Source organism: Festucalex cinctus, chromosome 11, assembly GCF_051991245.1.
Source record: "Festucalex cinctus isolate MCC-2025b chromosome 11, RoL_Fcin_1.0, whole genome shotgun sequence".
Classification (NCBI taxonomy): Eukaryota; Metazoa; Chordata; class Actinopteri; order Syngnathiformes; family Syngnathidae; genus Festucalex; species Festucalex cinctus.
Window position 1 is genome coordinate 8,645,727 of NC_135421.1, and position 22,684 is coordinate 8,668,410.

Sequence of the window (22,684 nt, forward strand, 5' to 3'; positions counted from 1 at the left end):
TATATATATATATATATATATATATATATATATATATATATATATAAACAAGTAAATAAATAAATAATTTATAAAATAATAAAATAAAATTAAAATATTTATTATTAATAATATCCTTTTTTTATTTAGACCTTATATCCATTTTTGTACCACCCCGTCACGGACAATATCTACCGTTAGTTGAGTGATGGTACATTAAATAAATTTTAAAAATCCAATGTTTCGTTACTAGTAAAATGTCCTTTTTTTAAAACAATAAATAGACAGTATGTCATTTAATCTCTTTTTTTATTTTTTTTATTTTTTTTTTTAGGCTCATTAGCCATGCAATATGAATTCCACGTCATCAGTGTTATTGTCAAATATATCAACTTCAAAATCTGAAATCAAACCCTTTGATTAGAATAACATTGTTTAGCGTTATTTATGAAGCATTTCACTCTGTTTCCTTCATTTATTTTTTTATTTTTTATTTTTTTAAACAAGATGCCCCTGTGACTGGGTGGTTATTGCTGTGACGGGGTGGTATGGACAAACTGTGTCTGTTTATATGATATATTGATTTTAGCATACGTAGTCATGATGATGATGATAATGATACAAGAGCCAAAACAAAAACAAAACATATATATATGTGTGTATATATATATATATATATATATATATATATATATATATGTATATACATATAATCATTTTTTACATTATATATTAGATATAAATGGATCGATGGATGCTGCATTTGAGGATACAGACTTTCAGGACAAATGTTTTACTTGCTCATAGAAGTAAGTAAAAAAGCCCACAAATAAGTAAATATAGAAGCCCCAATTTGCCTCCATTGTTATTCGCTAGCTCGTTGAAGTTGCGCGTTCAATGAAACATTGATCTTGCCAATTCACGCAATACTTTGGATTTGAAAAATCAACCCTTAGTCTGATTCTTTGATTTGTGTGTCCAATAAAACAAGCCCAGGTATGTGCAATGTTTATCCACCGTGCCAAGCTAAACGTTAACCGCAGCGGACTTTGGCCCGTGATTGCTCCGTGTTGTATCGTGACTGTGCACGATTGCTACTGTATGGAACCAAACCGGTTTTACTGGTTGCATACAGTCAAGCTAGTGCTAGTTTGTAACTGTGCGGCGAGAGGATCAGCGTCAAATGGGGACAGCTTCAATCCCATTAAACTTGTGAGTGAGAAGTTACAGGCAATAAATGACATGATAGCTGTGTCTGGTCTCATTAAAGGGAGCGGCTACTGTGGAGAAAAAAAATGTGTTTACCAGCAGGAATCACATGACAAAAATCTGTGTTTATGCAAGTCTGCAATAATAGACTTCCCGTTTTCTTCTGCGTGATTTTTAATGACTCATTTAATACTGTAAATGTTTGCTTGTTTGTCAGAATACGTCCCGATATGATGTCATCACAAGAGCTGTCAGTAACCAAACATATTATGGGGGATTTAGAAATTGCAATCGCCCTTTGGAATGTCCATTACTGAAGTAACAATATGTGCTGACTCATCTTCATTTACAAAGTCTTCAAAAGGCAACATGCCGACATATGTCAGCATTTTATCTAGCTGATATTATAATAATCATGCAACACGTTCAAGTGTTTACTGCGCAAAGTTCTCTGGAGTACGACTGAACTCCGTAAAAGTTCCTCTTTTGATTACCTGTCAAGAGCAAAATATACAGCTTTATTTTTGAAATATTTCTTTCCTTTTTAAATGTTGTATTACATTTTACTATTTGCATGGTATAACGGTAGTTTAATAATTAGCTCATCTACCGTACAGACAATATGTTCTGGGTTTGAAGCTCGAATCTCGCCTTTTAAAATATTGACTCATCTGCGTTTACTCCTCCCGTGCATTTTTTCTAATTGATACAAAGAAGACACAGTGGATTACTGTGTCTTCGACAGTGGCATTCCTTGCATAGGTCCCTTTTGCATTCTCGAATGCACAAGCATAAACTTGAATATTTGCATTTATCAGGCAAGGAAGCATATTTTTAACTCAGGTAAACTCAGGTATTTTTAACGACAATAAACAAAGACGCAGTAACAACAGATTATAAGTCCCAAACATAAAAATTATCAGCTCATCAGCAAGCTGTGCAGTACCCTGATAACAATCCTAATCATTTGAATCAGGTGTGTTGAAGGAGGTGAATCACCTAACATGCATGACCAGGTTTGACACCTGTGACCTAGTCAAACTTGTCGGCTACCCTGAATTAATTAATAATAAAAATGAATCTCAAAATATCATGCTACTTTTCCCTGTTGCAATGAGAGTGCATCAAGCGCTCCATTTGAGAGTGTTTGCTGCCAAACCCGTCACCAGAGCCCAAGCTGAAGGGGGGCACATGAAATGCATGAGTGGGCCCAATTTTTATGAATACCCTAAAGACAGCATTAACTTAACCCATATATTTGGATAAATTCACGTAGAACTGCCATGCATCCTTCCATTGAATGCCGCCTGTTGACCAGTTTTATCAAAGACAGCATTTACATCCATACACATACAGGAGATGGCAACACCGCCGTATGTTGATGCCGCAGCCATATTGGATGAGGCAAAGTGAAGTTATATGTGGATGCCACGTTCAGTTTTTCCTCGGAGGTGTATCATCAAGCCACAACTTATTGGATTAATAAGGAACCATTACCTTTGATTATATTATCCCATTGTAACGCAATCGTACTAATTATTTGCCGATTTAATTGCAAATACAATTGCCACATCCAATATGTCGGATGCACTGACATATCGCTTCCAACGGGCCACGTTTGAACAGTGTCTGCAGCAGAATAAAAAAAAAAAAAAAACTGGAAGCAAAATCCAACCTCATTTTAGATGCCCAAGTGATATGTGGGTCCCGTGGTTCAGTTTTTCAAGTGCCTCTTTAGTTGCAGAGACTAATGTAGTGTGTAGTATGTCCCTCCTTACTTGCCGTACGCTTGGCCAGCTCCTTATTTGCAACTGCCGCGAGCAAACGTTGTTTGGTAATGTCAATGTTGAACAAAAGGCTGTTTGTTGTAGCCGTCGCCGAAAACAAGAACAATTCTCGAGCGGCGAGCAGTAGCAGCAATGAACGAGACAGTCCTCCAATAAATACGACCACATAGGTCATTTTGAAAAGGTGCCAAATTACGAACAAGTGTTACGTATTTTAGTATAGCGACCTCTATCCGACATGTTCAATCGCGCAAAAATACTAAAGAGAGTTTTGAACCCAGTCCGTCTGGTCCAAAGACAAGTGCATATCTCACTGAGCTATTTGTTCAGTGACTGTTTTAATATTGACTAAATCTTTTTATAGTGTTGACTACATTTTGTACAACCTCACTGTGCCTTTTCCTAATCTCAACCATTCGTGTCTGATGTAAAGACGTCCAGTGATTGTTTTAATGTTGACTACATATTTTCTTAGTGTTGTTGAGTAAATGTTTTCTAACGGTCTATAACCTCACTGTGCCTTTTCCTAATCTTACCCATTAGTGTCCCATGTAAAGACATAACGTGTACTGTACAACCTCACTGAAACCTCATGATTACCCCAACCATTAGAGTAAAAATGAACACTGTGATTGTTACTGGACAGTTAGCTTAGTAAGTTTAATGTTAGTCTTTTGCACAGAAGATTCGAGTCTCAGTTTGGTATTTTTTCGCTATTTAACATAACCGATAGCGGTCGCTAAACTACAGTATGTGACACATCGTATTTTGGTGCATGGTAAAATGACCAAAATGGTCGTTATTGTTGGAGGACTTGTTGTAATGAACGTGAATACAAGTAGCCAACACGAACGTAAAGTACCTCCTCCGCCGGGAGACTTGTGTTGCGTTTACTGACACTCGGACTTTAGAGTGCGAAACAGAATGAATAAAAAATATAATAATAATAAAAAAAGGAGAACCATTTTAGAGATCCATGCCTCAAATGGGGGAGGGCACAATCATCTTGGTGTGCGGCCACGGACCCCTATGGCCCGCCCATGGTGACAGGTGTGTCTACCGCCATGGTAGAATCATTATGAGGTCGTATTGTTTTTGTTGTATTGAACTAATTTGGTAGTGTAGTGCACAGTTTGTAAAGCAAAGCAATTGATGAACTACTGTATCTGGCTGGTAGTCAAAGTGGAGAGATGATCCGTGAGTGTTGTCAATGGAGCTATTCACAGCGTCGGGTGGGGGTGGGCCACCGTGAGGTGTGTGCGGTGTAATTACAGAATGAAACGGACTGTGTGTCGAGGCGTGCTGTGATCGAAAGCGGGTCGGAATGAGACAAGAGGGCTGTTCTGTTCCAAGAGACTGAGTGACGGCCACGGCGGCAGTCCACCATCTGTCTTTTGTGTCAGCTCGCAACAGTAGTGCCGTTGTTCCATCTCACCTGATGTTTAGCGGCTCGCTCTTCAAACTCTGCCCTCTTTTATCCCGTCAGATGAGAAGAAGGTCATAACTGTAATAACCTCAGTTCATCGATGGTATCAGTCACGTGGACATTAATAAGTTAACTGCGACTTGTTAAACAAATCAGCAGCACCTACAGAGGCGTACAATAGTCTTTGAAATGATTTAAAGTGTGCGTGCAAGTTTATGTTTCTCAATTCTTTGCTTCTATACATCTCTCCATAGACCGGGAATGTTGTAGTGATATTGCTTTATAATATGCCATCATTTCAGTTGTGCAAATTAAAGCCCAATACACTTCCTGCTATCTGCAGTTAAGTAGCAAATTGTCCCAGGCCACTAAAGCGAAAGTATTTGACGTGTGAAGGTTTACAATTTGTATTTGTTTTTTGTTTTTTTGTTGGCCTTGAAGGAGGTTCACGCTCTACTGAGTGCAGTCATGCTCGGGGAGTGGAATGTTATCAATCAGTGTGCGCGTATTCGTGCGTGCTTTGTGTTGTCAAGCAGCTGTTCAAGGACGTTCAAGAGCTAACATGGCTTTTGCTGAATACGCACATGTCACATGACACTGCATTTGCACAACAGCACTTAAGGGAGTAACGAGTGAAGTGTTGAACTAATGTCAAGGCAGGCTTGCGCGGTTGCGGGTGCGTGTGTGTGTATCACATGATTTTTCAGCAAATCTTGCTAATGCAGAGTTTCTCAAGGATGAAGTGTTTTTCTTTTTCTTTGGCTTTTTGTGATACCCCACAGAAGATATGGAGGACCAAAACTGCCAACATTCAAAGTAAATAAATGACTAAATAAATGACTAAAAGTGAACATTAAAATGAATATAAAAAAATATAATTCAAAAATTATATAAAAAAAAAAATAGAAATAGAAATATATCCATTTTTATTTTCACTTGTAGTCATTTATTTATTTATGTAGTCATTTATTTATTTTGTCATTTAGTTGTCTATTTATTTATTTGGTCATTTATTCATGTAGTCATTTATTTAGTCATTTATTTATTTTGTATTATGGCAGTTTGGGGCCGTACTGCCAAGTCGAAATGTTATTCAAATGAGGGGGCGGTCCTAAGCGTGTCTTGGGTTAGACTCCGCCGTTGCAAACTGCCTGTCATTGGTCGAGTGAGATCGTGTCCACTGTCACCTCAACTTGCAACTTAATTTGCTAGACAACAAGTGAGAGCAGACAGTGGACAAGATGGTCGTCCATTGCTGGAGCTCTCCATTGCAAGCCGGCGAGACTTCCTCGTTCGGCGAGCTGCTCACTCGACCAATGACAAGCAGTTTACAACGGCGGAGTCCAACCCAAGGCACGCTTAGGACCGCCCCCTCATTTGAATAACATTTCGACTTGGCAGTACAGCCCAAAACTGCCAAAATTCAAAATAAATACTAAATAAATGACTAAATAAACAAATCAATAATTAAATAAATAAATGACTAAATAAACGACTAAATAAATAGATAAATAAATGACTAAATAAATAAATAAATGACGAAAAGTGAAAATAAAAACGGATTTATTTCCATTTATATGTATTTTTGTATGTAATTTTCTAATTGTATATTTTTTTATATTCATTTTTATTTTCACTTTTAGTCATTTATTTATTTATTTAGCCATTTATATATATTTAATTTTGTCAGTTTCGGTCCTCCATACAGAAGGTGCATGATGATAGCCATAGAACTAACTGTGCAGTATTTTAACTGCCATACAAATAAGTTAATGGTGTACTTGGTAAAAAAAAATAAAATAAATAAAAAATAAATAAAAAATAACAATAGGCATAATGAGGAAAAATACATTTCAGTTGCGTGATTAAAATGTGGCAATGTGTCTTTTCCTTAAAAATAATCAAATGGTATATGCTTGTTTGACACATTTTAATTAAATGAGCCAATGCCGTACATGTTCAAATTAAGGAATATTGCAGCCAGTCATTTTGTGCATTGTGATGCCACCACAAAATGTGTGATGACAACCATAGAACCAGAACTAGTACTTCCTGTGACATTCTGCTTAGTTCAATAAAAGAAAATGCAGTGAATTAAATCGTAATTGCATACACAAATTAATTTCACCTTAACTGCCTATGTATGTACGCATGTGACAGTTTGCAACAGCCACACTAGTTGTTCCCCTCTTTCACTTTCTCCTGGTGTCGGCATGTTTTAATCACACAGTTTCAATCAGGCCTTACTGGAAAGTGATGCGCATTGTTTTTGGGAAACCAAAACATATTTTGGGCGGTCACAACCATCTCCAAGGTGACACAAACACACACACAATGTCCAAGTGGCGGATTTTCTTCTCTCAGCTGAATGTGAATGAAAATAAGGTTCCTCCTCCTCCATTGTTTCTTTGCTGTTCATTGTTAACTGTTTTAAGATGCCTAAGTGTCACACAAGTGTACAGAGAAGTTAACCACTACAACTGATAGAGTAAAAGCACAAGTCACATGAATAGATGTACTGTATAAATCAAAAATATGCCATATCACAAAATTGAACAGAATACGCACATAACGTCCATGTTGCCTAACAAAGACAGTAATATGGCACTTTACTGTACTGTAATTTAATTTATTTAATTCAATCTCCAGTGTAATAACCTTATTTATTGATTGATTGAATTTTTATTTTTTATTTTATTTATTATTATTATTATTATTATTATTATTATTATTATTATTATTATTATTATTATTATTATTAAATATCTGGTGTAATAACCTTATTTATTTATTGATTGAATTATTTTTTATTTTATTATCTGTTCTTATTGCTGCTTGATATGTAAATTTAAACGTAAACCAAGTGGCAAACCAAGTGGCAAATAGTCTTTTAGTTGGCACCAAATTCTCAATTCCAATTTGCCATTTTGGTAATTTAACCGCATTAAAAAAAATATATAAAAAAAAATTCTATTTTTTTAAAACTTTTTGTTTTTTGACCCATGAGGACTATTCAGCCAGCCAGTCACATATAATGAAAATATTAAATATTTGTGTTGATGGAAGTCTTTCTGCTGATGTGTGTTTGTTTTGGCTAATACACAAATATTCCTGACGAAATCAAAATGTTCCAGACAAAATATCCAGAATTCTCCTGAGAGGGGATGAAAAAGATTGAGATCTCTGGGCACATGACATTATTAAACATGAATTCACAGAACTTATATAGTATTTTGCACTCCATTCAACTACTTGATTCCCTTTTCACTACTGTGACCGCACGTTTAGCAAAGTAGAGACAAGCTGATTTAGAGGAGGGAGGACAAACTGTACGTAGCAGTGAGCAACATGGGGGTAAAAAAAAGAAAATAGTTTATTGTTCCGCGAAGAACACCTCAGGAGATCCTCCTGACCCTTGACCTTTCATTTCCTGTCTGAGACACACTTGCACTATACGCACGGCCGCACCCATTCCCTCCCAGCTGTGCGTGAACGCAGCTGATCCACCACACTGCTGACACATGACTGCACACACACCCACTGACTGTCGAACAAAAATGTTTTTTTTTTCCCCCTTCGGCATTGCTCTCCACATCCTGTTCCCTCAGATGAATGACAACTGTTTGCAAGAAGTGAAACTACGCAATAGTGTTTAAAGTCTGTGTCATCTTGTCAGTATGTGTTGACGCTTGAATGAATTGTGCAAATTCTGCAGTCACATTGAGCAAGGCCAAAAATAAAGGCAATCAAGTACTCTCAAGAAAAGGTTTCTGGAATTTTTTTTTACACTTCCTTTGATCAAAAGTAAATGTACACAACATTGGACTTTTAATCCAATAAATAACAACAATAGCTTTTCTTTCCTTTATTTTGGGGCAAAAAAGTTTCTGTATTAGGGGAAAAATGAGAATTAAAAACAACTATAATTAAAAATAAAATAAAGAAAATATCTTTATTATATTATACAAAAATATTCAGTTTTGGATGACTGAACGGTTGTCTAATTTTAGTCTGGGATGCTACGTTCAGTTCTGCAACCATTGCAATCATATTTCATTGGAACATTTTTAGTTTCAGTTCTACTACAAGTACTCTTTCAGGAGGTGTGCCTGATGTTGACATTTTTCTTGTTTTTCTTCTTCAGAAAACTATCCTGTCAGTGGCTCTGATGGGAAGACTGAATCGGTGGCAAACCTCCAGCCGCAGTCGTCCCTCAACTCACTGCAGTCCAACTCGCCAGGACCCAAACGCTCGGGAAACACGCTCCGGAAATGGCTGACCAATCCCGTCCGACGCCTCAGTCACGGCAGCTCGGTTAAGAAACTCCCCAGCAACAAACAGAAGAAGACAGGTAAAATGCCGCAATTCTGACATGTATTTCCATCCATGTGGCCAAGTTCCAGTGTCATAATAGTTTTTGATTTTTCATTACACTAGTCAGCATTTTTTTTCCTTTTTTTTTTTTTTTCCAATTAGTGGGTCAAGTAAACTTTTCTAGATATTTTTTTTTATTACACTGATTCCGAATCTGCCCTTCTCTTTTTATATAGCAATAAAAATAAAAAAATAATAAAAAATAAGGGTCTGCAACAGGTGGATGCAAAAACAAAACGTCAAAAACCTGATGGGCTTTCAAAAAGAGACTTCTTTTTTTTTTTAAGCCATGTCTGAATAGAATTTGCTGTAAACCAGTGTTAGTTTTCTTATAATTATATTTATTATATGTATATATTTTTTTTAACTTTGTTTTAAGTCAGTTAGATTTAATTAGCTTTTAGAGCAGGGGTGGCAAACTGCGGTCCTCGAGGGCCGGAGTCCTGCAGGTTTTATAGATTTCCCTATTCGAAGTGCAGCTGATTCCAATTAACAGGCTCGTTATCAGGCTTCTGCAGAGCTTGCTGATGAGCTGATCATGAATCAGCTATGTTGAAGAAGGGAACCATCCAAAACCTGCAGGACTGCGGCCCTTGAGGACCGGATCTTGCCATCCCTGTTTTAGAGCAAGTTTACGGAGGCCCTAAAGTGACATGGAAGAAAATAAATAAATATGTTTTTTGTCCGGACGAGAAAGTTTCTTTTCCAGACGAGAACAAACTTTTTTTTTTTTTTTCTCCCATGTCACTTTAGGGAATCCATACAAGTTTATTTGTTGTTTTTTGTGTTGTTTTGTTTTTGTTGTTTTTTTTAAAACGCTTTGCTTTTGTATAGTTATTATTTTTAGTTAGTTTAGCAAGATAAAAAAACAAGGGTCACTCAGTATTGTGTAAACTACAATTGTCATACAGCTGATCTTGGTTCTTCTGTAGCTACAGAGATGTAAAACAATACAAAATAAATAGATTTTAAAATTAAGCCCAAAAACTGTATGTTATTAAGTGACAAAAATGAAAACAAATTTTCGCGATAACTATAGTGACTTTTAGTTAGTACAATCTTATAAATGTAATGTTTAATTTCAGATTTTTTTTTTTGTTTGTTTGATTTTTTTACTTTTAAAATGCTTATTTCATTAATGAAAATGTTTTTTTCAACTTTAGTTGTATTTTTTCCCTTTCTTTAATGATAATAACTTTGCCATGTTCATATATGTATTAATTAAACATCACAGGGGTGCCATAAATCAGAATACATATACCAAATGACGAAGTATGGAATAGCATCACTTTTCAAAAGGGCATTTTTGTTCAACCATTAGCATTGAATTGTCAAAGGGTGGAGTCATTTTCAACACTAAATTAGTCCTACATGTGTGGACTAACCAACACTATAGAGTTGTGAAAAAATATTAAATTTAGATTGAGGTTCTGGCCCGACGGCACCGATATGTATGTCCACACAAAACTTAGCTGGGTCCCCAATTCCAGCAAGCTAGCCGCACCAAAGCTAGCATGAGACACACTACTGGTACTCTACTCTAAAAACAATTAGGACACCAAACTGTTTTCTCATGCTACTGTCACATGTCGAGTCCATTCATGTCAGCTGACTAATACAAAGTGTTTGCCTTACTGCATGACGACATCGACCCAGCTCAGATGATTTGGATGGTCATTAGCTAGTACTTTGCTAACAAAGATGTATGCACACAAAGGCACCATTGTTATCTCCTGACCGCGTACCCTTCGGCGTAACACACAAATAAGCTACATCCATTAAAAAAAAAAAATGCTTGTTCATTTAAATTCAATAAACACTGAGTCATGAGTTAATATGTGTACTAATTGATTGACAGGTCCTGGGGGTGGAAGAGATGAGAACAGGAAGGGCCAGCCGGACCTTAACCCGCAGGATGACATCATCGATGAGGTAGTCAATCATGAAGACAAAACTCCTGTTATATACTGTACTACAATATTTTTTCTGCATTTAATAATTTCATTCATGGAATAGCACATCCTTGGCAAGGAGGGTAACCTCCTCTCCAAGACGCCGTCCGGTATGCAGAGTGGCGGCGAAGAGGAACAGGATGAGGAGGCTCACACGCCACTGCCTCCGCCCATGGAGATCATCAAAGACCCCTCAGCGCAGGACGAAAAGGTAATTCATATGACAAGACAAAAAAGTCAAAAATAACTATAAACTGCACTTCCCATTTGAAAGAAATTGTGAATGCTGAGATAAAATGAAGTACAGTGTTCCCCTACTTAATTGTGGTTCATTTTACACGCCACACGTATCACATCTTTTTGAGTCTTTTTCTTCATTTTATTTTTTTTATGAGTTTCTACAGTATGAAGCAGTGGTTCATAACCTTGTTGTTTAGCAAACTCCTGAGACTGACTCACGAGCACCACAGGGTTAGCACTTTGCACCTGTGAATATTGAGGGCAGACATTCAACTATATTAAGAGGCTAGAAAAAGATCACTCAAAATAGTGTATGCTTGTGAGCGTTGTATGTTTTGTTTGTGTTTCTGCTCTAGCAGTTGTTTTGAAGGTTTAGAATTAGCATAACAGTTATGCTAATTTCCATTAGCCGGTCCTTGGCATTTTCCATTGTATGTAGGGTTGCCAACTGTCCCGTATTAGCCGGGACGCCTCGTATTTTGGGCTAAATTGTTTTTTTCCCGTACGGGACCTCAAAAGTCCCGTAAAATAATTCTGAATTCTTACACGAAATGCAGCAAATGGCATCTTTGCCATTTTTGGACCACGGCTGCTCCCGTAGTTTGACAAGTGACAAGGAAGTTGCTCGTAGCCAATAAAATGAGTCGCTTGGTGTGACGTTATGTGGAGATCTTGCAAGGTAAGAGAGGCAACTAGAGAGAGTGAGGCAATTCCTGGTTTCGTCACAGCTTCATGTCACCTACACTCTAAACGCCGATCTTAATACGTCGGCTGCGAACGTATTAGCGGGAGCGATACAAGATGTATTCTCGTACTATTTATGAACAAATTCTGCGAGAATTTAGCGTGCTGGCAAGGTTTGCAATCAGCGCTTAACACAGCAAACCGCATTCTGCAGGTCCTAGATCAGCTTAAACGGCAATGTCAGTAAGCACGGCACCTGTCAGCCAATCACAGGCATCAGACATCGTCACGTGCATTTGTTATAGCGGCTTATACTACACTAGTAGCTAGAAAATAATAATAATAATAATAATAATAATTTGTAGTGTTACATAATGATGGCTTGCGGTAAGGATTAAAGTGAATGCACAGGGAATGCATTTTGAATCTAATCTGAATATACACTGATTTCACACATCATGCTCACACCACCATGGCACCGTGCCGTGCACCTGTCCCTTATTTCGGGATGAGAAAGTTGGCAACCCTAATTGTATGTTATATATCAGCGGCTAATGCATACTGTAAAGTTAGTTTGAATGAGTGAACCGTTAACTGTTAACGTGTTAAAGTGTGACGGCGGTGTAAAACTAGTATGTACTATAACTAACATTGCTATGGTGTCTCTGTCACAGAGTTTCACCTGATGTGTGCGGGTATGGAATGTATCCCGCATGATAAATTGACCTGATCAGACTTAATCTGTTTTTGTGGGCCACAATCTCATTGCTGATCTTCAGGCAAAAGAATTTCAGATATCTTCAGAACTGATAAGAGTGATGGTTGAGAAAAACAATAACACAACTACGCAAGCGAGCAGCATTTTTTTCTGTTTGTGTTCTCAGCGAAACTGTGATAGTATTTATGTGATATTTAGGTTTGCTTTCTAGTTGAAAAGCAGCATATTGTCATTGGTTGTCCCTCAGCATTCACACAATGACCTTATTTTATAGTTATTCGAGTGGCAACTTTTATTTTGTCCCTACTACTCACACTCTCCTCCTCCAGTCAGGTTTCACTTTACTATCAATTTTCACTTTCCAAACTTTTTCCTAACTTGACTATCGCCGTCCCTCCTAACACGCTTTTTTTTGCCTCCTCTTGTCATCCTCCTCTTTCAGTCGTCGTCCTTGCTAACGTCTCTGCAGTCGTCTTCTGAAGTGCCCTGTGCTGCTGAACTGGTTAGCGCCATAGAAAAACTGGTAAAAACCAAGATGGTGAGTGCAGGCTTGCGTGCTGTCTGTCTGGTTAACTTAGACATGAATATTTTTTACCTTTCATTTTATACATTCTTATGTTTTAATGCTGTCCTCTGCTGGCTAACACTGGTATAAAAAAAATGCCGCCTTCTACCACTCACAAACATCAAGAACTAATTGGTAACGGATTCAATGAATATAGTACATATTAGGGGTGTTAAAAAAAAAATCGATTCGGCGATATATCGCGATACTACATCGCGCGATTCTCGAATCGATTCAATAATCGGCAGAATCGATATTTTTTATTTTTTTATTTTTTATTTTTTTAGGATTCACACCTTGAGCATGGAAGAATGTTATATGAACGGAACATTAAGCCTTAATATTTTATTTTAATGCTGTTCAAACATGAAACAGATTACAACCTCTATAAGACTGAAATTTCAGATAAATAAATAATACATTTTCATATAAATCTTACACTCTACAAGCTTACTGATTAGTATTTTCTAAATTTGAATGAAAAAAATCGCAACAATCGACTTATAAATTCGTATCGGGATTAATCGGTATCGAATCGAATCGTGACCTGTGAATCGTGATACGAATCGAATCGTCAGGTACTAGGCAATTCACACCCCTAGTACATATATTTAACCGTCTATTCCAAAATTCTGGATTTTACCAAAGCTACCGCTTCATTTGTTGTTGACCCAGGGCTATATTACGAGTCATTTTCAAATATTAATTATTAAGTATTGTGGCACACCAAAGATACATACTAAAGTTCCCACAACTTTTAATCCAGATTGTGTTGGTTTTGTGCAAAATTGTTTTGTGTTACGGAACAAGAGCAATCTAGTTATCTTTGGGTCATACCAAATGTCACATACCAAAAACAGCAGTAACATTTTAAGTAGGGATGTTCGATACCACTTTTTTTCAGACCGATACCGATACTCAGACTCTCAGTACTCACCGATACCGATACCAACTGCCGATACCAGTAGTACATTTTGACAAATAAAAAAAAATCACTAAAAGATATTTCTAAACAAATATATTTCCTTTAATTTTGACAAAAAAACAGCACAGTCACTCTTCAATAGTCTTAACGCTCAAAATAAAACACAAAAATGCTCTTTTAGTTTAAGATTCACAATTCTGAAGTATTTCCAACCTGGTGAAGTTTTGGTGAAAAACTGCTGCAAGCTAGCTCCAGTTACAGGCAAGGAGGACTCACTTAACGTCTTCCCCCTCTGCCATCGGTCGCTTGTACTCGTCTGCGTCACGAGTACTCGAGTACTTGAAAAAATGCTGGTATCGGCCCGATACCGATACCTGGTATCGGTACTCGCCCATCCCTAAATTTAAGCTATGTTTGTTTTATGCTGATGAAGATTTAGGATCTGCACCAGATCGTAATCATTGTTCCACACCAAACCTCACTCACATCCGTCACGCACGAGTTTTGTTTGTGTGGCAAAAATAATCCACATCATGCGGTTTTGTATTGTTTTTTTCTTGTTCAAATCTATTGGCAACTTTTTTTTTTTTTTTTATGATTTTTGTGTGACAGTATGATCCTGATTTAGAATGCAGATCTGGATTGAGTATCCAGAATGTTAATACAGTCTTATTAGCTAAATTATGTTCATGTAAGTAAAATAATTGTATTGCTCAAAGAAATAATACATTGCTCAAAGATGAATGCGTTTGAACTTGCATCACAGCAAAAGCAATACACCAAATTTCATCAAACATCTGTCGACAACTCTGACTTTAGTTGAATCACAAAAGTTGAAATCCTGATGAGTGGAAGTTAACAAACAACTGAAAAGAGTAACAAACAACACAGGCCATCTCACGACCAAACAAAAATGTCAAAAATCACCACCTTCACCATCTTGATCCCACCTAAAATTGAATGTGTTCTTCATCACATCACACATATCTAATCCCACTTGTATTTGTGCATAATCCTGCCAACAAACACATTCAGGAACCAAAAACATTGCCTTCTTGGCAGATATAGCGACTATTTAGCTGTACTTTAACCTCCATCTATCTGTTTTTTGCAACAGACCTTAGAACCAGGCGCACACCCGGTCTTCTCCCCACTCTCCCCACCGGAACAAACCACACCAGTCCAGCCCCGGAACCATGAGCTGGAGCAGAGAGCAAAAGCCATGAGGGGGCGCATGTGAGTCCAACACCCGCCTCACTTCGTCACACATGCTCTTGATGCATTTCCAATAATTAAGTGACCTTTTTGTTTGCACTTAGGTTTGTTCTTAATGAGTTGATCCAGACGGAGAAGGACTATGTCAAAGACTTGGGTATTGTGGTTGAGGTGAGTTAGTCATCACTCATTTTTAACACCATTTTAACTTTATTGAAAAGTTTGTATTTAACTCATTCACTCCCAGCGATGTTCACTGAAGCAACCCCCTTCGCTCCCAGCTGTTTTCCTGGATTCTGACTGTTTTTGCAAGGCCCACAGAATATTGTGTTCTATTGCTATAAAACCATGGAACCTACCAAAAGACAGATTAGAGTCTCTTCTTTCATCAGGAAAAAAAAGTATATTTCTATCTTGTTTACATTTTGCAGCAATTGGCATTAGAATATCGCTAAGTTTTATCATTATTTACAAATCTGTTTAGAACTTGTTTTAACATGGCCCTGGTTGAGCTCTTGTACTCTGCTGCCACCTGTTGGCCGTTTTTGTAATAACTACCATTGCTTCAACCATTCTCTGCAGTAGAGAGGCTGCATCAAAGCCTTCTGTATGCTCTACAATAAAAAAAAACATAAAAAACATACGAGACTTTGGGACACTTAAAACATTTAAAATAGAACGTATTTATACGTTATTTTAGAGAAAATGAGTTAATGACGTGGCTACTTAATATGTATGTATGGATTTCTGGAAGGTTAACAGTCAGAGGGTAGAAAATATTGCGTGATGTCATCGTCTTTGCAGGGTTTCATGAAGAGGATAGAGGAAAAAGGTGTTCCAGATGACATGAAAGGAAAAGAGAAAATCGTCTTTGGCAACATCCATCAGATATTCGACTGGCACAGAGAGTAAGGCACATGGGAAACTAAGATTTGAACATTTGTGGCTGTAGCTGATAAATGTTGTTCTGTGCTGGCAGCTTCTTTGTGGTAGAGCTGGAGAAATGTCTGGACAACCACGAGCACCTCCCCGAGCTCTTCATCAAACATGTGAGTGAGAAAGACGAGGAGGCCATTCTTCTCCCTGCTGAACTTTTCTGTTGTTGTTTTTGTTTCCCAGGAGAGAAGACTGTACATGTACGTGATCTACTGTCAGAACAAACCCAAGTCTGAGTTCATTGTAGCAGAATATGACAATTATTTTGAGGTAAGTTAACTTTTATACTCGGGTTTACAAATATTGTGAAACATCTTTCTATTGAAAAGCACATCATGTAAAGAAAGGTAGATTCATCCAAAATAACTTCCTCAGGGAAATGTTTTAGCTCCACCCATTTCCTTTATTCTCATTAACTTCCCTATGCTCTTCCTATAACCACAGTTGTTCCTGCACTATTTCGGGTTGACTTGACTTTGAGGTCCTTTTTGTTTCTCCATGCAGGGAGTCCAGCTGGACATTCAATGCCGGTTGACCATTAGCGACTTCCTTATCAAACCAATCCAAAGAATCACCAAATATAAGCTGCTACTGCAGGTATGTCATCAGGTCTGTTTGGTACTAATGGCGACTTTGTACTGTATATATTCATGCCATGCCATAATTTGTGGTAGGATTTCCAAAATTATAGCTCCAAGGCAGGAATGGACTGTGAACAAATTGAGGTAAATACTTGAACTTATTTGCACTAGACAGAAATACAAAGTATCTTTACATTATTGTAGTTGCCTTCAACACTTCTTGATGTCCAATCACTGTCTTCCCCCCACAGCAAGCAGTTGATCTGATGTCTCAGGTTCCCAAATTGTGTAACGACATGATGAACTTAGGTCGGCTACAAGGATACGAGGTATGGTCTTGTTTTTTTTTTTTGTCTGTTTTTTTTGGTACCTAAAACTGGTACCACACCCACTCACATTTGGTGAAAATCTGTGATATAGAGACAGACTATATAAAAACATTGCAGCGCACCATGGTACTACACTGAAAGCATTAAACTCTCTTCATTGTTTTTACAATCTTTGAAAGTATACTTAAGTTGTAACCTTCAGACATTGCGTGCCTTACGATAAGAACCTTAGGAATAAAGAGCATGTGGTCACCAGGATGTACTGACCAGTGTTGTTCCTGCCCAGGGCAAGCTGACCAATCAGGGCAAGCTGCTGCAGCAGGAGACGTTCTTCGTGACCGAGCAGGACCCCGGCGTCTTGTCGCGCTCGAAAGAACGGCGGGTGTTCCTCTTTGAGCAGATCGTCATCTTTAGTGAGCTGCTCAGGAAAGGCTCGTCCACTCCAGGATACCAATTCAAAAAAAGCATCAAGGTACTCGACGCACTGCTTACGCCACATCCACGGCAACTGTATCAAAAAAAAAAAAAAAAGTATTTTATTTCATTCAATACATTTGCTTTATTTTCACGACTGTGTACATTGTAGACTCTCACTGAAGGCATCAAAACTATGACTACAACTAACGAACACATGTGGAATTATGTTCTTAACAAAAAAAAAAAAAGAGAGAGAAAATAAAATAAGTACATACATACGTTTTGCTTTGGCTTTCCAACAGTCTTGAAGGCGTTCCCAGAGGTAAGAAAGCCTAGAGTATTCAAAAAAGTAACCAGAGCAAAGGATGGCTATTTTGAAGAATCTATAATATAAAAGTTATATAAGTTCAGTTCTTTCACCTTTTATTTTGTTTGTTAAGTACATGACTCCACATCAGTTCAGACATAGTTTTGATGCCTTCGGTGAGAATCTACAAAGTAACCAGTCATGAGAATAAAGCAAATGTATTGGAAAAGAAATTGTGTCCTAACTTTTGACCTGTACTGTATGTACGTGTGTATATATATATAAAAAAAAAATGTAATACTAATTATTTGCATGACCAATAATTAACTCACGATTAATAAAAAAAAATAATAATAATTGGACAAATTTACCAAAACAATGTACCATAAAATATTTTGTTCTAATTTTTCATGCTCTTAAAGGCCCAGTCTGTCGGTTTCACTCAGGAAAATGCACTTTTTAAATACAGGATTTAAACAAACAAACTACTTCTCAATTTACAGATCTGGGCTTCTCTTAACATGTGGTGGCGATTTTGTCCAGTACACCAGAGGAATCTGTAAAATGAAGTGCCAGGATGAGGCAGCCATTTTGTATTTACCCAAAAGCAGACAGCAAAATGAATGGTGTTATTTCTGAGCTATGTATAGATTTGTAAACGTGTTGGAATTATTCTATCATTACCATTATTGTGATTGTACAGAGAAGAGTGATTAGTTTGGATCATTTATAGACGTGTATCTGTAGAGTGAATGGCAATTCCTGGAAATTGTGCATCATGGTTCCTATGAGACTTTGACTTCAACAATTTGCAGTTTTGATTGTACGGTTATGCAAGACGTATGTTTCTGTGGGCCAACCACTGTTTGCTCTGTCAATCAGGTTTGCCTTTGCTATGTATTCCTAACTTTTTAAACAATAAAGTTGTGAAAGTAGGACATTAAGCATAGCTTTTTCAGCATAGAAGACATTTACAGGTATAAAACCAAGGCTTTTTTTTTTTTTTTTTTTTTACAAGTGTCTTTACCGCCTTTTTAATCATATTTATTATTTGATATTTATATCATTCAAATTTATATTTATTGGAGTATTTTGACTAATTGTCATCTGTATCTTCAGCATTCAAATGTAAGAAGGAATTTCTAGTCGTATGGTGTTGCCTTCAGGTGTCCTACTTGGGTCTGGAGGAGAGCGTGGAGAACGATCCATGCAAGTTCGTCTTGTTGTGTCGCAGCTCGTCGGCAAGTTTCACCTTACAAGCTGCCAACGCTGAAATCAAGCAGGTCTGGGTCGAGCACATCCAGGCACTACTGGATGCTCAAAGCAACTTTCTGTCCGGTGAGACCTAATCGCTCACATTCAGATTATCCCGGAACTTTTCAACTTGGCGCTCATTTTTCATTACATTGTCCTCCAACACAGCACTCGTGTACCCCATCGAGTACCAGCAGAAGCGCGGCGGCAGCTCGTCGCTGACCCGAAACCGCTCAACTGCCAGCAATCGCTCAACCACGCCCTCTCACAGCCGGCCCTCGTCGGTGGTCGGCCTCGGCGAAAAGGACGGTGAGAGAGGACGGAGCCAGTTGAGCACGTCGACCTCCAACGGCGGCACGTCGTGCTTCGACGCCAGGGTGAGTCTGGTTGATGCATTGGCAAAACCAGGTACTATTTTTAGTACTGAAAACCTCTGCATTTTCCCAGTCCGTCATTTGCCAATTCACCTAATCTTGTTTTGTTTTGTTCAACGTTATTCACTGAACTATATCTATTTGATATTTTTGTAGTCAGGCCAAAACAATAAATGTAGCAGCATCTTGGTGGCAAGGAACTACATTGAAATGATTTAAAGAGCTTCATTGTGCCAAAAGTAGTGCTTTGCCGCTATCTTATGTTGTCTTAGCGTGAAGGAACCATACTGATGTGAGTTGAGGAGTTTAATTTAAGCAAAACTGGTATATTGCTGCCATCTTATTGCCAAATTTTAGAACTTATTCTAGCGGTATTTCTTGCGGATTTTCACTATTCATGACAGACCTTGTATAAGTGGTGGTTCGCTGGACCTGGATGGATTACAGACTTCCCAAGTTGATACCAAGTTGGAAAATATGATCGTCAGTTCAGTCTTTGATAAATGACGCAGTGAATGGTGTTTCTTTTTGTAGTTTTCTGCCAGCGTATAAAGCCAAGCTGGTATTGTGCAGTGGAATGGGTCAGTCCAGGCCCATTAATTAATGTGTAACATTTTGTATTTTCATTATAATTCACGCTCGCATTGGCTTGTATCTCCATCGTTATTATTCTTTGATCATTTTGAGGGCGTTCCCGTACTAAAAACATATCTTATTTTGATAGCATGCTCATTATATGTTCTTTTATTATGCTGTTATCTAGGGGTGTTAAAAAAAAAATCGATTCGGCGATATATCGCGATACTACATCGCGCGATTCTCGAATCGATTAAAAAAAAATCGATTTTTTTTTTTTTTTTTAAGAGCTCAGAATTGTTCATTCGGTAGTCTTACTGATTCAACGTCTTATCCTCATTGCCTTTTTGTGTGTGTGTGTGTGTGTGGGGGGGGGTGTGTGTGTGTGTGTGTGTGTGAATCGATTTTTAAACTTCCATTTTTAATGGAAAAATATTCAACAAAACGTCTGACTTCGGGTTAGGATTCACACCTTGAGCATGGAAGAATGTTATATGAACGGAACATTAAGCCTTAATATTTGATTTTAATGCTGTTCAAACATGAAACAGATTACAACCTCTATAAGACTGAAATTTCAGATAAATAAATAATACATTTTCATATAAATCTTACATTCTACAAGCTTACTGATTAGTATTTTCTAAATTTGAATGAAAAAAAATCGCAACAATCGACTTATAAATTCGTATCGGGATTAATCGGTATCGAATCGAATCGTGACCTGTGAATCGTGATACGAATCGAATCGTCAGGTACTAGGCAATTCACACCCCTGCTGTTATCCATTACAGTGCAATTTTCTTTATTAACTGTTTGACCGCCAAAAACGTTTAATGACGTAAGCTAAAATCCTTATGAATGCCGCCATAAACGTTAATTAGCGTCATGTGCGTTTTTTTTTTTGTTTGTTTGTTTTTTGTGTTGTTGTTTTTTTTAATCAATTGCCAGTGCAACGTCTAAGTGCAGCGCAGCCTGGTCAATGGGTTGTGGAATCAAAAACAGCCACTAACTATAGCCAGCAGATGGCAGCATTGAAACTCTTTTCAATGGGCTGCCAGTGTACGAAATTACAATGAAACATGACAAATCTGATGAAATCGAACATTTTCAAGGATGACGTGTATGATCAAAACCACAGAGCGTCACTGAACAAAAAATATTAGTGTCAAAGTCACTGTTGTGGAGCAAAAAGCTTGATTTTTCCTTATCTTTTCAATTTTCCCTCATTGCCACTCAAATGACCTATTTTCAAATGGTGATTACTAAAGAACCGAATAAAGTAGCAATGTACTTTTTTTTCTAATGAAAGAATGAAATCCAATCTTTCATATGGTATCCACCATGTTTATGTAGTCCATGTGCACAATATTCTGTTTGCCTTGAAAGATGAGTGAAAATGCTGAAATCGTTAAAACGTTTGGCAGTTAAAGAGTTAATAAGTGTAACACAATTTTTTTTAATTTGAGGAGGCTGGAAGAGATTAATGTAAATTAAATTCCTTTAAATGGGGAAAAGGGATTTGGTATACAATTGAACCTCAATTTGGCATACAATGCTGCATTTGGGGTTGGTCGGAAGTCGGTTGGACTTTTCCGAGTTCAAACCACGATGTGTTTAAGGGAACGCCCTCTTGTACTCGGAAATTCCACTCGCGAAGTCGGAAAAAAAAAGGACCCCGACTTCACCGACGGACTACAAGTGATGTCACTCTACAATGGCGACCCCTTTGGAAACACAGATCGTGAATGGTAAAACTAGATAGCTTTCTTCGTTCATAAATATTCAACATAATTTCAGGTAACACAACGTATGTGAAGTATGCGCTATCTCCCTGCATGAAATTATACGGTAAACTGCTGAACTGTATGGAATGCTTATGAAATAAGATAAAAACAATAAATGAAGCAAAATTGCGAGAAGGTCAGTTTGCTGGAGATCAAATTGAGTTTTAAGAGGAAAAAATAAATAAATTACCACTATCCGTCATTTTGGTTGTTTACTTTCGCCTCGTACGCTTTCAGGTTGGAACTGGGAAAAACCAACTCGGGTATATCCGACTTCCGACCATCCTCGAATGCAGCATAACTGGGGGAAAGCTTTCTTTTAGAACTGAAGTACTTTATTATATGGCCCCAAAACACCCAATGTAGGACAACATTATTGTTTTGGTTTGTCCTTTTTTCCTAGCTTAAAAATTTCAAAAAGTTAAAAAGTTCAGTACAAATGATCAAAGATGGGGGACTCAAATTGACTGGAATTGCTATGACTTGTGACTTACTTGGCAAAAACTTCTGAAAGACTTGTCTTGACATTGTCATAGCATTCGTGAGATTCGACCTAGTCATTCTGTTTACATCTAAAAAATATATACTGGTATATTGTACACCTTTTGTTTTTGAAATGTTGTATTTCTTTTTCTGTGTGTGTGTGTGGTGCATGCCGTAAGCCAGCCACTGGTAGGATACGCTATGAGATGAGGGCAGAGGCTGGCTTGTTTAGCGTCGCAGATGACACTCCCAAGACAAATACATTAGGATTCAAGGATTAGCTTTTTGGTGAAACCGGCAAAAAGACAATAGCAACATGCAAAGTTTGCGTCTCAAGGATGAGAAATAATATCTATGGCATTTACTTTCGTCTGTTAGAATTTAGTAAGCTAAGCTAGGTTAGCTTGACAGTTTAGCATAGCAATAGCTGCTAAAGTAAAAACAAAGCTTTATGTCAGTTGCACATTTAAGTGAGAAAAGCAAGTAATAGATTAACTTTATGAAGACTATTATCTTTGAAATGCCACCATTAAAAAAGCAATGGTGGTTTAAGCATAGAAATGTAT

The 22,684-nt window shown here is 37.5% G+C and overlaps 1 protein-coding gene across 5 annotated transcripts in view; it reads left to right on the top strand.

The window, feature by feature from the left end:
• The window catches only part of kalrna (kalirin RhoGEF kinase a), a 167,302-nt gene that overhangs the window by 128,329 nt on the left and 16,289 nt on the right, over positions 1 to 22,684 (top strand). For 4 of the 5 annotated variants that reach the window (XM_077537456.1, XM_077537458.1, XM_077537460.1 and 1 more), the window contains 15 exons: positions 8,546 to 8,752; positions 10,634 to 10,707; positions 10,792 to 10,938; positions 12,812 to 12,907; positions 14,977 to 15,095; positions 15,179 to 15,245; positions 15,879 to 15,982; positions 16,054 to 16,123; positions 16,194 to 16,280; positions 16,515 to 16,607; positions 16,685 to 16,735; positions 16,843 to 16,920; positions 17,207 to 17,392; positions 18,811 to 18,982; positions 19,067 to 19,275. In XM_077537456.1, coding sequence (XP_077393582.1) covers positions 8,546 to 8,752; positions 10,634 to 10,707; positions 10,792 to 10,938; positions 12,812 to 12,907; positions 14,977 to 15,095; positions 15,179 to 15,245; positions 15,879 to 15,982; positions 16,054 to 16,123; positions 16,194 to 16,280; positions 16,515 to 16,607; positions 16,685 to 16,735; positions 16,843 to 16,920; positions 17,207 to 17,392; positions 18,811 to 18,982; positions 19,067 to 19,275 — 1,760 coding nt within the window. The remainder of the gene's footprint in view (positions 1 to 8,545; positions 8,753 to 10,633; positions 10,708 to 10,791; positions 10,939 to 12,811; positions 12,908 to 14,976; positions 15,096 to 15,178; positions 15,246 to 15,878; positions 15,983 to 16,053; positions 16,124 to 16,193; positions 16,281 to 16,514; positions 16,608 to 16,684; positions 16,736 to 16,842; positions 16,921 to 17,206; positions 17,393 to 18,810; positions 18,983 to 19,066; positions 19,276 to 22,684) is intronic. The other variant, XM_077537457.1, reaches the window with a different exon arrangement.